Source organism: Clarias gariepinus, chromosome 6 (genome assembly GCF_024256425.1).
Source record: "Clarias gariepinus isolate MV-2021 ecotype Netherlands chromosome 6, CGAR_prim_01v2, whole genome shotgun sequence".
NCBI classification, from domain to species: Eukaryota; Metazoa; Chordata; class Actinopteri; order Siluriformes; family Clariidae; genus Clarias; species Clarias gariepinus.
This window is the reverse complement of record NC_071105.1, coordinates 8,211,363-8,226,599: the sequence shown is the minus strand read 5'-3', so window position 1 is coordinate 8,226,599 and position 15,237 is coordinate 8,211,363. Positions and strand designations below refer to the sequence as shown.

At 42.9% G+C, this 15,237-nt stretch overlaps 1 protein-coding gene across 1 annotated transcript; it reads right to left on the bottom strand.

Annotated features, from left to right (window-relative positions):
- Window positions 1-1,653: 1,653 nt before the first annotated feature.
- Window positions 1,654-3,290, bottom strand: rgs16 (regulator of G protein signaling 16). Its single transcript, XM_053498907.1, has 5 exons — window positions 3,196-3,290; window positions 3,000-3,089; window positions 2,807-2,868; window positions 2,405-2,571; window positions 1,654-2,303 (listed from the first exon to the last, which is right to left on the bottom strand). The coding sequence occupies exons 1-5, from the start codon at window positions 3,237-3,239 to the stop codon at window positions 2,100-2,102; spliced, it is 567 nt and encodes a 188-aa protein (XP_053354882.1). The 5' UTR covers window positions 3,240-3,290; the 3' UTR covers window positions 1,654-2,099.
- Window positions 3,291-15,237: the final 11,947 nt, after the last annotated feature.

Genomic DNA, 15,237 nt, shown 5'->3' with positions numbered 1-15,237 from the left:
GGGATAAGTGTAGAAGGTTGATTATATAGAGAAATAAAGAAAGTTTTAATAACTGTATTCTGTTATCCTGCACAATCAAAAGTCCTGGTTTGACTTGAACACCCCTCATAGATGGTAACTGGATCCTACGGGATGTTTATGTGGTTAACATTGTGACATTCATGAACAAAAACAAGCTTGATATACTGTAACACACAATTTTACCCAACACTGGATTTAAATGAAAGCAAAAATGCTTTAGGTCCTCCACATTTCTTTTATGTATTTGTTAGAAACCATGCATCAGTGATTTTAGCTGAATCTCCTTAAACCTCATGCCGAATCTGGAACGTGTCCGTAAGTCCGGCGTTACATAACATGCATTAACTCTTAGCTAATAGATTATAAAAGCCTTTCATATTCAATGTCATTTTTGAGTGATTGAATTTCTCAAAAAGAGAATCTGTTCTGCAGCTCTAATAGGTGTGTGTGCATGTGTGTGTGTGTGTGTGTGTGTGTGTGTGTGTGTGTGTGTGTGTGTGTGTGTGCAGTTTAATCTGTTGGAACATCTGAATTGTGGTAGACATGGCTTAGAACAAAACCCACATATAATACACAGCTAGACCAGGGACTGCGTCTCCACAGGGTGGTGAACGCTGAATATTACAAACATGTCTACTGTACCATCTGTCGCTGGCCTCTTAGCTGATGAAATTGCAATATTTACCAATTCTGATTCGAAATGGTTTAAACATATTACCTTTGTGATATGTCTGTTGTAGGCAGAAGTAATGTTGTGAATATTAACTGTATTACATGAACATGAGAACAACCGATGTGATTTGATTCTGCACCCCCAACCACCCTCACCACCCTCACCACCACCACTACCACCCTCACCGCCACCCTCACCACCGCCACTACCACCCTCACCACCACCACCACCACCCTCACCACCACCCTCACCACCACCACACTGATGTTTTTTTGTGTTTTGTTTTTTTGAAGTAAAGCCTCATACTTGGCTCTCATGACATTATGTTTACCTTTAGGCCACCCTGGAAATGTGGAGATGGCAGATTTATTATGTTAATTCCATGTGAGTTATAGTTTGAGCAAACACAAAGACAGCGGATCTGCTTTCAAATACGCAAATGCCTTATCAGAAGCATTTTCTTTTATATAAGTATTGGCATTCAAGATTGTTTTTTCCCAACACTTTAGAGACAACAAAACAGGAAAAAAAAAAAAAAAAAAAAAAGGTGAGGAAATGGTCTGGGTGTTTTTTTGGGTTTGGTGCCAAGCTCAAACGGTTGTGTTTTCCCAATTATTTATTCATTTATTTATTTATTGAAAGAACAGCAACCAGCACAGACTTGTTTTTCACAGTGCATGAAGTCTGGTATGTAGACATACGCATTTACACCTTATCGAAATGACAGCTAAAACTATATATAAAATTATTATTATTAATATCTATCTATCTATCTATCTATCTATCTATCTATCTATCTATCTATCTATCTATCTATCTATCTATATATTAAAATTGCAATAGCATGAAATGCATGTAATAAGGACAATATGAGAACTTCATCTTTCTTTCTTTATTTACTTCATAAAGTACAATCATAATAAAAATATTGCACACATTCTACAAAAGAAAAAAAACATTTAAGTTAAATAAATGAGTCCATAAATAAATATAGAAATAAATAATCACAATTTAATTAGCTTCCTTATTGAAACGTACGTGTTAAAAAAAATATAAAATATTGATTGTAATTTGAAGAGCTTATTTGCATATCCAAATTGTGGATGGTTTAGTCCCAACATGTTGGTGTGGCTGTGATGGAGGTGCTACACAAGTCCTTTCCATGACTTTGTCTTTCATGCCATTAAAGGGAAACAATAACGGCAAGGTCTTCTCCCACCCTAGGCTGCTAGAGTTTATGATCTGAAGCCATCAACTTTGTCTTCATCTCCAGTTACAGGCATGCTGTCCTATATCAGGATCAGCACAGGGGCCGTCTCAAAAAGTCTAGGCTCCAAGCCATCAGAGGTTCACAGCACTTCTTCTGTCATCTTTCCGCTTCTTTACACATTTTTGGAAAAGCTTCTCATGCTTTTTTGATGGCAGCTTTGGCGTGTTTTTTGGTTAGCTGCATCACCAGGTCACGGTAAGCACTGGAATGGAGGAATCGTGGGTAGCAGTCCTTTTCCATGAGGATGTAGATTCGGTGCTGAGCTTGATCAAAGCAGGTTGATGTAGGGAGCTTGATGTTGGCCTGGGTGATGTCTCGAGTCTCGTGGTCAATGTTGACCTGGAAGAAAGCATGAAGTGAGTTTGTGTGTGTCTAAATACAATTCTGCTATCAAAATATAATGATATACAGAAACATATCATAACCATAACATTCATCACCTCTCTTGGAGCTTCACTTCCAATGAATTCGTTGTAAATCCTCTCGGCTTTGGCTTGGAGTTTAGCTTCGGATTTTGTGTTTTTATAATCCTTGCAGGCTAGGTAGAAAGCGATGTTCTCCTCACTAAATTCAGACACCAGAAAAGCTCTAAAGGCATATAGTCCATCTGTTAGAGAGAGAGAGAGAGAGAGAGAGAGAGAGCACAGATTACTTATAACATGCTGCATAATCTTGCATGATCCTGCATAGATTACACATCTGTGCACTACACTGACATTGCTAAGATTAGAATTGCATCGCCATCAGCATCCTACCCATGTCCCATTTGTCCCATTATTAATCTGCAAGTTAAGTTCTTAGGTTTTGCAAACTGTACTTTTTTTTTTTTGTAGGTTACTTACGTTTGCTAGAGAGCAGATTTTCAAAAGACTCCTTCCATATCAAACATTCCTCCAAGGTCAGTCTGAAAACAAAGGAAATAAAAATACTGGGTCAATACACGCATACTGTACACATCCTTCCCATCATAATGCATGCAAAACACCACTAAGGATAACTGGGTCACACAAACGAGATGCAAAACGACATGACTACCTTGGTTTTCTCAGCTTGCAAGCATAGCACAGAATCTTCCAGTCTTGCTTCAGCAAAAAGCTGCTCATGCGTGCTTTTAACCCTTTAGCCCTGCAGAGTAAAATTATATTCTGTTATTACACCAATACACATATAGACGTGTGTTATAGAATGTGAATTCAAAGATGTGTGCTAGTGCAAGGTGAAAACTCTGTACCTTTCCAAGCAGATATTTTGGAGTGCTGCTAGTCCTCTGCACATTGTGTGTCCAGGGATGGTAGAAATATCCAGATAAATGTAGTGGGAGTTTATCAGCAGTCTGGCTATGGACGAGCAGCTAGGAGTTTATATAGAGCAGGAAGAGAATCGTCATCCTTGCTCTGAACCACTCATAGTGCAGCTCACCCTGCCCCACTTTCTCTCTCTGACTCTGTGTGTGTGTGTGTGTGTGTGTGTGTGTGTGTGTGTGTGTGTGTGTGTGTGTGTGGTAAACTTGGGAAATGGAAAGTCCGTACCATTTCAATGTTGTGCAATATTTATTGGTTGAAAGAAGAAGAGAAGTGTTTGCTTCTGGAATGTCTGGTGGAAAATGGTGATATCCAGACAGAGAGAGAGAGAGAGAGAGAGAGAGAGAGAGAGATGGGGGCGTCATCCAGCAGGGAAAGTGTTTAGTGAGAAAGTTTTTCTACTATTTACCAACTTGTTTTTTTTCCCCTGGGAAATGTACATTTTACTAGTGCAGTGTTTCTTCTCTAGTGGTTAGCGAGGGTTCGAGTCTCGTCTTCTTGTCTATGTGTGCGGAAGTTGCATGTGCTTGGTGGGTTTCCACCAGGTACTCTGGTTTCTGCCCACAGTCCTAAGACATGCACAAATGTCCAGGTTCACCACCACTGTCCAGGTTTTGTACCTCACCTTATGTTTCCTGGGATAGGCATTGTGGCTTCTGAGACTTTGTACAGTATAAGTTGTATGGAGAGAGAGAGAGAAAGATAGAGAGAAAGAGAGAGAGAGAGAGAGAGAGAGAGAGCAAGAGCTTGGTGTGATGGTGTTGGTGAGTTTTAAAGCTATACCCAAAAAATAAGATTAGCATCAGAACTCACCAAAGACAAACCAAAGTTACTTTAGGGTGAATTAAATCTCACACTAGGGAGCTCAATTCCGAGTTATCGATCCTGCCAGGAGAAAGGTTAAAAAAAGACAAGAGGCAAAATGTCTAACCTCATACAACAGCATAGACCAAAATGTTATTCCTTTTGTACTAAGAGATTTCCATTGATAATTTCTTTCTATTATATTTCTGCTATTTTTTCCATTTTTATGTCGTCTGCCTGTGAGGCATAGGCGACACGTAGGGATCACCGTCCATCATCTCATGTCAGCGTCATCTGTCATTATCACACATTTCTTCTATCTTCTATTCTCTTGTGAAAGCTTTTACAGGAATCTGGGCTTTTTCTTTCAAGCTCTTTCTTTCTTTTTCTTTCTTTCTTTCTTTCTTTCTTTTTTCAAAACATGTCAAGTAAAAAAAAATTAAAGAGGAGGGTCTATTCTACTATCTACAACTCCTCCTAAACCACTCATTGGAACTTGGCCAGTGCCTTTTTCAGAAATAAAAGATGTGCACTATTCTATTCAAAAGGTCCGAACGCACTGTGGGTTTAGATATTGGAAATACTTAAATTAACGTCTCAAAAACTGTAACATCTCAATACCAGAATTATTCTTTTAAATACACTTCCTGGCCAAAAAAATTATAATAATAAAAGTTGCATACTCTATAATTTTATTATAATTTTATAATTACAGCACACAATGTGTTGTCCAGTTCATGTGCAGAGATTCCTCTTGGTCCTAGAACAACTTTCACATTCTTAGTCCTTAAACCCATGCAATCAGAATAAAAACTCCATAGACATAAAAACCTGGTCTTTCAGTACATTCAGGCCGTCAGCTGACTTCATTTTATTTCCACATAACACTGCCGCCAGAGGATTGTACAGTACAGTATGCATGGTGGCTTCATCACTTCATGTGCTTCCCTTTTAACCCTTATGCACACATCACTTTGGAATAGAGTCAGTCTGAACTCATCGAACCACACATTATTGCCACACACCTCTGTCGTCCCAATCCTGTGAGTTCTCATCACGTTGTGTGTGTGTGTGTGTGTGTGTGTGTGTTTGTCAATGCTCTTACGATCACTATTAAACACAGCTCTGGTTTTTACTGTTGATATTTTTCTTACCATACAACTTCAAAGTGATCTCCAGTAATTGTTACTTTTATGATTACATTTCTTACACAAAGTTGACAGTTCATCACTAGGCTTTGATACAATCATACATATCATCATCAAAGAACAAAAAAACAAACAAACAAACAAAAAAAAACATTGTGACTCTACTCTACCTGTGACTTTGTTAAGCAATATTTAGCTTCTTGAAAAAGTTTACGAGTGTAGCATAATTGTGTAGTATATATATATATTTATATTTATATGTGCTTATATGAGCGCCTTGCAGGTGTTTCAGACCTCAAACAAAATTTTTTAAATAAAAATTCAGGTCATCATATTACCTATTTTATGCCTTAAAAAGGATATGTCCGTCTATACTGCACAGTCCTAAAAAAACTGCAAAACAAATAATGACTAAGATGCTATGAGCTTTATCTACAGCAGTGTAGCACATTTAGTGGGCAAGTGACGCATGGAAGACTCACATCTATTTTATTAGTTTATAGTTGTGGAAATTCCATGAAAGAAGTTCCTGTTTGCAATTATTTTATAACAGTTATAAACATTACTCTTGTCATCATCCTCTCACCTTTCTCAGTCTTAAAGCTAAAACAAACAAACAAAAAAATCTAGACCCGTTTTTCAATAAATAAATAAATTAATAGGTAAATGAATAAACTAATGAATAATAAAAAAATAATAATATTAATAATAAAAATAACAATAATAATTATAATAATGATAGTAATAATAATAATTACTATATATATATATATATAAACATATATTATTACAATAATATATAACATGATCATATAAATTAATTTCCCAGCACAGAAAGTAATAAGTGTATGCATCAGACGTGTCTGAGTTGATCATGTGGTGCGTATCATTGTCGCCCCTTAATCTGGTAATACTTGATCATTTGTGGAAAGGAAAAAATAAGCCTGTTATTTCCTCTTTCAAAGGTACCATTTCCTATTTTGAGGTAGCATGCCCTCGAGCAAGACAATCACTCTAATACAGTGAAGACGTGTTGAGGAAAGACGAAGAGGAGATATTTTTTTCTACTTACCCTCAGAACAAGATTGGAGTGGACCACCTACAGTTTGTCCAAAGCTCCCGGAAATGGAGACAGTGTTGCTCGCGGTTGAAGTATAGAAGGAGAAATACTATTTAGGCCATGTAAGGATAAATCTTATATAAATATATCTGTATGTAGTGTATATTTGTTTTCCAACTTCTGTTTAAAGTTTTTAGACCAAGTCCAAAAGCATTCGCTCACCTGCCTTCACATGCATATAAAATTGAGAAACATCCAATTCTTGATCCATAGAGTTTAATATGATGTTGGCCCACCCTTTGCAGCTACACATGCACTTCTGAAAGAATGGCCAAAAATCCATATGCACGTGAAGACAGGCAAAAGTTTAATTTCGGCAATATAGTGTAGCTCAGTAGTATCATCGGTTTTGTAAAACTAGTACGTGACGAAGTGCAGGCCATAATTTAAATGTAATCAATTTAGCTTACATAATTATTTACGCATAAAAATGGAATGGTTGTGATTGCATGTTTCTGTGAAACCCTTAGCTTCAGTGCAACCGTAGTGCAACCTCAGCAGTAATGCACCTGTCCCTTAAAGCTCCCCGAGCTTATTAGTGTATACAAGATGAATGGAGCTTTAAAAAATCTGTAACAGATATGAAACTGGGACAGATGTTTTCTGCCAGCGCTACACTGAAGTTGCGACTGTCTGAATACACTTTACATTAAGCATGCATCATGCATTCAGCAGCTACAGTATGAGGATGACCAGCTGAGAATAACCAAGTTTTAAGACAGAACACTATCTGTTCTAAGGAATGCATGGTGGACTTGCCAGTCCCTGATCTTGTGAGATTTATGCCTGCAGCACATTCCCATTTTAGATCTCTTTATACAACTGAACATCTTTTATGTCTCAATCCATAAAAGATATACAACAAAAGCTTTCCACTGCACTGCAACAAGCAAATAATTATTTTGGACTTCATTTCAGTTGTCTTATTAATCTGCTAAAGTGGGTTATATGGGTTTGGATATTTGAGATTTAAGAGTGAATCTCTATTTAAAACCATCTACACTTTACAAAATATGTTTCAGAGCATCTAAATTTGTGGGACAGAATCATGAACAAGACACAAGACAATAACCAGAAATCTCAAAAAATTCACATTGGAAAATGGCAACACTCTGTAATGATGATATGATGAGTGATGACCAAACTGTGTCCAGATGTCTTTTGGATTACAAGTAAATTTCAGTATTGCATTTTGGAGTGTCTTTAATATTTTTGTGGGTGCAACCGAAAACATAAATGTTCTTCCATGTGTGGATTTAAGTATGATCGACATGGGAGACCACCTTTGGTGGCATCTTGTCATGGGAAGCACACCTAAATAAAACATAATTTATTCACTAATTATTTGTAAATATACACTGTACTATAGGCACATTTCACCCACTCACTCACTCACTCACTGTCTACATCGGTTTATCCTGTATTATGGGTGACGGGAGACCTGGAGACTATATCCCAGGAGACTTAGGGCACAAGGCTGGGTACACGATGGACAGTATGCCAATCCTTCATAGGGCATACGCACATACTGTACACACAGTCCTATCCTTATTCACATCACACACTATAGGCAATTTGGGAACACCAATTAGGTTTATCTGCATGTCTATGGACTGTGGAAGGAAACACACAGAGGGAACCAACCAAGCACTGGAAATCATGCAAACTCCATGCACACAGACCCGAGATGGGAATCGAACCCGGACCCTGGAGGAACAAAGCGACGGTGCTAACCACCTGTGTGCTAGCAAACGTGCCACCCAGGCATATTTCATTCTTCTGTTTTGTGTAGAATAAAATATAACCAGTCTGGACACTCCCAAGGTGAAATAATTTATGCAGCTCTGTCATCCCTTTATGAGTATCATATTATGTACATAATAAAACAGGCTAGTATAACATTTATGTTTATTAACCTGTGTTGCTAAGTTGCTGTTGTTTTGTTATGAAGGTTTTAATTATTTATTTGTGTTGTTGCAAATGTCTGATTAAAAAGGAAGAGCAGATTGATCCTTTTTACGTCATTATGTGATTGAAATAAACATAAATGTAAGTTATTATAAATACAAAAAAATAATAATGCTAGATATGTGTTTTTGAAACCTGGATCTTTAGGAAGTCAATAAAAACTTTCACAACACCTGTATTTTTTTTAAAGTGCATCACCAAAGCATTTTGGATGCAGATGAGGTTTACAATAGATCGGTTTCCCCCAAGGACATTTTGATTTAAGAACCACTGCTTTATTCCTGTTCACTGTTTGTGTACATTCTATTAATTACACACTAATGGATATTATTCTTACGTAAAATTGCGGTAGACAGTACACAGCAGAATACACCTTATACTGTACGTGCAAAACCGTAACCTGTTATATTTGATTTAAACTTGATGCAGAAATGGGTACAACATGTTTGTCAGCTTATTTTTCAGCACTGATTCTTGTTTCCTAGCAATGTAGAGAAAGGACAGCTGAGTGCTAAGCCCCAGCTCAAGGTATATTTAACCAGGATTGTCAGTCTGGAGTTCATGGAGATCTTTCTTCTAATATAAAATGATACAAACACAAAACAAACAGTATTACAGAGTTCCATCGTTTTATTTTCAAATTCTCTTTCTAAAATAAACCTGGCAAGAGTTTCCAATCTTCAGTGACCTACTAAATCTGAAACATCTAACAGCTGTTTGGTTTCCACTTATTACTGGGATGAAAAGCTCATCCAGTGAGATGAAGTATAGTCAGTTTTGTCCGTCTATTTTGCTTTCTATAGCAGTGTTTTTTTCAATGCACGAAAATAATACTTTCATTGTTTTTTTTTTTTGCTTATGAAATATGAACTTTGATTTGAATGAAAAACTAAAAGCAACACAAAAGCCTTGATTTCCATTCGTAGTATCCTGAAACCCCCTGACACACTTTCACACCACTTTTATTTCACTGTTCAGTTTAATGCATTCATGACCTTTTTATTACTAACACTGTTACCATTCATCAGCATTTAAAGTCTATCTTCTCCCCCTTAGTAATATGTTTAGGAAATTTAGAATTCATTAACACTTTTATTGTAGGCAAATGATGCACAGCACAAAGCGTGAGCATTCCACCCTCCTGCCTCAAGTTTTTTACCTTTCCATTAAAGATTTCTCAGTTTTTCCCACTTTTCCAGTGAAGAACTTGGAAGTCTGCTTAGACAGCGCTTTGTATTTTAAAGTCAAAATACATCCATCTTCATGGCTTTGCATGCCTCTGTATAGTCCTTCTCCACAAAGCAACATTATTTTGTCCGCTCCCACACTGATCACTGGAATACTCTTCTATCTGGTCTACCACATACACTTCTCCATAAACATCAGCTGATTAAAAAATTGATCAGAGTCCCTGCGTACAATATAATTCATTACCTGCAACAATCCCTCCGGCTTTCCGATAAATTCTTCATTCTCTTTTCCCCTCCAGAGCTCATACACTTCAACACACCAACCTGATTTCTTTGCATTCTCACATTGGGGATCCTCTTCATACCCCAGAGTTATGAAGTTTATAACTCTTCTTATTTGAATGAAATAGTAACCTTACAGTCAATTATTTATTGAGCTTGTAAAGGCAATGCAAAAGCCTTGATTTCCATTCTTAGTAGGAGCCCAAAAACCCCTGACATACTTTCACGCCAACTTTATTTCACTGTTCAGTGTGATTTATTTACGGTATGACCTTTTTTGTCACGGAGCGCTAGAGGGCGTGATGGATCCAAGCGCAGAGTTAGACCTGTGATTTGTGGTAGTGCTTGTGTAGCAGACTGAGCCGGCCGAGTGGATCAAAGAAAAAGTGCCGGTTTAGCTCTGTGCTGTGGCGTGAGCAGAGTCTCGCTGGAATGCGGAAGCGCGTGTGAGCGCTCTGTGTGCAGCGTGGACCTGTGAGGAATGCTAAAGCGTCGCGAGTCGGCGAGAGCGCCTTGTGTGTCCTGTGCAGGAATGCGGAAGTGCAAAGAGCCGGTGAGGAAACTTGGTGTGCAGCGCGATTCGCGCAGTGTTGCAGAGACGTGGAGAACCGGCGGGCGAATGGAGACGCCGCACAGGTTGGTGGCTGGTTTTGCAAAGCTTTATCGTGGTCAAAGGTGAGCAAGGTTCAGAGCCAGAGAGACAAGAGAAGGTCCGTGATCCGAATTCGTGGTCGTTGAGGCAAATCCAAGGGTCGATAACAAAACTCCGTGAGCGTGAAATCCAAACGTGAGACAGTGGCGTGGTCGAGAAGAAACGAAGCGTGGTCGGTAACAGGTAGTCAAGACATGAAAGTAACGCTGGAAAATTGGGCTACGAAAGGCACACAATAATCTGGCAACGTGACTGTGGCAGAGCGTGGTTTAAATAGGTAAGGAGGATGATTGGAGATAATGCACAGGTGTGTTGAGAGCGGAAGGTGAGGTGGCAAGAAGCAAGGAGTGGTTGGGAACGTGGAGCAGGAGTGCTTATATGATCATGGCAGAGCTGTAGCTTGACGGTTTGTGACAGTACCCCCCCCCCTAAGAACGCCACCTGGCGTTCTAGTAGGCGCCTCAGGGTGAAGTCTATGAAAGTCAGCGATTAGGGAGCGGTCCAGGATGAATTTGGCTGGTACCCAACTCCGCTCCTCAGGGCCATAGCCCTCCCAGTCCACCAGGTACTGGAGACCACGACCGCGGCGGCGAGACCTGAGGAGTCTACGGACTGTGAAGGCTTCACCTCCGTCTATGAGTCGAGGGGGGGGAGGGGGATGGATGGGTGGAGATAGTGGACAGGGGACCAGTCGGCGGATCTGGGAAACGTGAAATGTAGGATTGATTCTGCGCATAGAGAGTGGTAGAGCTAGTCGGACGGAGCATGGATTTATGATCCGGGTAATGGTGAAAGGGCCGATGAATCTTGGTGAAATCTTCTTGGATGTGGTCTTGAGGGGGAGGTCACGTGCAGACAGCATGACCCTTTGGCCGACAAGATATCTAGGTGCTGGTGACCGATGACGATTAGCCTGGCTTTGGAAGGCACTTACGGTGCGCCGTAGTTGGTTGCGGGCACGCTGCCATGTTCTCTTGCAGCGCCGGATAAAGGTTTGGGCTGAGGGGACGGCTACCTCCTCTTCCTGGGTCGGAAAGAGGGGTGGTTGATAGCCCAGGCAACAGTGGAAGGGGGACATGCCTGTGGAGGAGGTAGGAAGCGAGTTGTGGGCGTACTCGACCCAGGGTAAAAAGCGGCTCCAGGAGGACGGATCCCGGGTGGCCATGCATCTTAAAGCTTTCTCCAGCTCCTGGTTGACTCGTTCCGTTTGGCCGTTAGTTTGGGGATGGAAACCGGAAGAAAGGCTGGGGTTAGCACCGACGAGGTTGCAAAAGGCTTTCCAGAATTGGGCAGAAAACTGGGGGCCTCTGTCCGAGACGATGTCGACTGGGAGTCCGTGAAGTCGGAAGACATGGTTGATTAGGAGTTCAGCTGTTTCCTTCGCAGACGGGAGTTTCGGTAGTGGTATGAAATGGGCAGACTTAGAGAAGCGATCCACAATGGTCAGGATGCAGGTATTGTTTTGGGATGGTGGTAGGCCGGTGACGAAGTCGATGGAGATGTGGGACCAAGGGCGGTGGGGAATGGGGAGCGGTCTAAGGAAGCCCTCTGGAGGGCGGTTGGTGACCTTGTTCCTGACACAGGTGTCACAGGACGCCACAAAGTTCTTGACATCCTCCTTCATCGTGGACCACCAGAAGCGCTGTTGAAGGAGGAAGAGAGTGCGTGCTGCCCCAGGATGGCATGCCAGTCTGGAACTGTGAGCCCAGTCCAACACCTGTGGTCGTACAGAGACTGGAACAAAGAGCTTGTCAGGTGGGACGGTGCTTGGGCCTGGTTCCCGTTCGAGGGTCTGCTGGACAAGCTGCTCCACAGTAAGCCGGGTTATTGCCACAAGACATTGGGGAGGAAGGATAGTCTCCGTGGTGGATGCGTCCTGAGAAGTGGAGAATTGGCGAGAGAGGGCGTCAGGTTTAGCGTTCTTGGAACCAGGGCGATACGACAGCGTGAAGCGGAAACGAGAAAAGAATAACGACCACCGTGCCTGGCGTGAGTTGAGTCTTTTTGCCGTTCGTAGGTATTCTAGGTTCTTATGGTCAGTCCACACAAGAAAGGGGTGGTCGGCCCCTTCCAGCCAATGCCTCCATTCTTCTAGGGCCAATTTGACCGCCAATAGTTCACGGTCCCCAATGTTGTAGTTGCGTTCAGGGGGTGTGAGTCTGCGGGAGAAGAAGGAGCATGGGTGAAGTTTGTTGTCCTCAGTGGACCTCTGGGACAGGATGGCCCCCACCCCAGTTTCGGACGCGTCTACTTCCACGACAAACTGGAGAGAGGGGTCGGGAAAGATGAGGATAGGTGCAGTGGTGAAGCGCTGTTTAAGATCCCTGAAGGCTATGTCTGCCTGGTGGTTCCATTTAAATGAGATCTTGGACGACGTGAGGGTCAAAAGTGGGGCCGCGACCATGCTGTAGCTCCGGATGAAACGGCGATAAAAATTGGCGAACCCTAAGAAGCGTTGGAGTTCGCGTCTTGATGACGGTACTGGCCAGTCGGTGACTGCCTTCACCTTGGTGGGGTCCATCTGGATGCCCTCAGGGGAGATGCAATATCCCAAAAAGGATGTGGACGAGCAATGAAACTCGCATTTCTCTGCCTTGACGTAAAGTTTATTCTCAAGTAGCCGTTGCAGGACCTGGCGAACGTGGGATCTGTGTTCCTTGACTGAGCGTGAGAAAATCAAAATATCGTCCAGGTAGGCAAAGACAAAGACATTGAGAAAATCCCTGAGAACATCATTTATGAGAGTCTGAAACACTGCCGGCGCATTGGTTAAGCCAAAAGGAACCACTAGATACTCATAATGGCCGGTGGGTGTGTTGAAGGCAGTCTTCCACTCATCACCCTCCCGTATCCTGACAAGGTGGTAGGCGTTTCTCAGATCCAACTTAGTGAAGACACGGGCGTCCTGGAGAAGTTCGAAGGCTGATGACATCAGAGGAAGGGGGTAGCGGTTCTTGACCGTGATCTCATTTAGCCCTCTGTAATCAATGCAGGGTCTGAGGGATTTGTCCTTCTTTTCCACAAAGAAGAACCCTGCCCCTGCTGGCGAAGAGGATGGGCGGATGATCCCTGCGGCAAGTGACTCCTTTATGTACTGTTCCATGGCCTCTCTCTCAGGGCGAGAGAGGGAGTAAAGTCGCCCCTTGGGGGGAGAGGTGCCGGGAAGGAGGTCAATCGCACAATCATAAGGGCGGTGTGGGGGTAAAGAAATAGCCCGTGACTTACTGAACACCTGACTTAGGTCATGATAATCTGTGGGAACCCTGGTTAGGTCGGGGATCACCTCTCGTGGCGTAGACAAGGTTTGGCCCATAGGGGCGGAGCGTAGACATGAAGAGAGGCAGGTGGGACTCCAATCCAGGACCCTTCTTTTGACCCAGTCAATGTGTGGGTTATGCAGCCTTAACCAAGGGAGGCCTAAAACAATGGGTGCATGAGCATTATGAACAATTAGGAGCGAAATGAGCTCTGTGTGGTTTCCTGAAAACTGTAAGGTGATGGGGGCAGTACGGTGGGTAATCGGGTTTAATTTGCTGCCATCAAGAGCCTGAACCACGAAGGGTTGATGCAAGGGCGTGAGAGGAATATTGAACTTGGAGGCAGTGCAAGAGGAGATTAAGTTCTGATCGGCCCCGGAGTCGACTAGTGCATGAGTGACGTGGGATTGGTCGTCATGGGTCAAAGTCACGGAAAAACATGATCGTTGGTCCGGGGAAGAAACAGATGCGGGGCCCCCCTGCATCCCCAGAACTACGGGGGGGCCTGCCCTTTTAGTGGGCAGGAGTGCACAGCGTGACCGGTCTGGCCGCAATAGAAGCAGGCGCCGTTATCTCTGCGGCGCTGGCGTTCCTTGGGAGAGATGCGTGTGCGGCCTATCTGCATGGGTTCAGGGGGTGCCTCGGAAGTGTCTAAGGTTGGTGCAGAGGTGCATGGTGTGAAACAAGGCTGCCGTTCAGACCGTCGAATCCGCTTGCGAGCGTCAACACGTGTTGCCAGGTCAATGAGTCCCTGCAGGTCCGAGGGGAGTTCACGAGCTGCAAGCTCGTCTTTCACTGAGTCTGTAAGCCCATGGAGAAAACAGTCAAAAAGAGCTTTCTCGTCCCAGTCACAAGAGGGAGCTAGAGTCCGGAAATCAATGGCATAGTCAGAGACAGAACGTGCTCCCTGGCGTAACTGAAGTATTTGGTTAGCTGCCTGATGTCCTGTGAAGGAACGATCAAAAACCCTCCTCATTTCCTCAGTAAAAGTTCTATAAGTGAAGCAACATGAAACTTGAGCATCCCACAGTGCCGTTCCCCACTCTCTCGCCTTTCCAGAGAGGAGAGTGATGATGTAGGCGACCTTAGAGCGCTCTGTGGGAAACGACGTGGCCTGCAGTTCCAGAACGAGCGAGCATTGGGAGAGAAAAGAGCGACATGTGGCTGGATTCCCGTCATAGGTAGGCGGAGCAGGGAGGCGTGGCTCATGGACTGGAGAGAGCACCGGGGGGGGATGTAGCAGAGCGGGTGCAGGAGGTGGCTGATTTTGAATCTGAATGGAAAGAGACTGCAAGGTTTCGGTGATGGTTTGAAGTGTAGTAGTGATTTGTGTGATTTCCTGCTGATGTGTACCTAAGAGGGTTCCTTGGCTCTCTAATGCCCCCCTCAGGCGAGCAGCCTCTGCTGGATCCATTCCTTTTGGCCAGATTATTCTGTCACGGAGCGCTAGAGGGCGTGATGGATCCAAGCGCAGAGTTAGACCTGTGATTTGTGGTAGTGCTTGTGTAGCAGACTGAGCCGGCCGAGTGGATCAAAGAAAAAGTGCCGGTT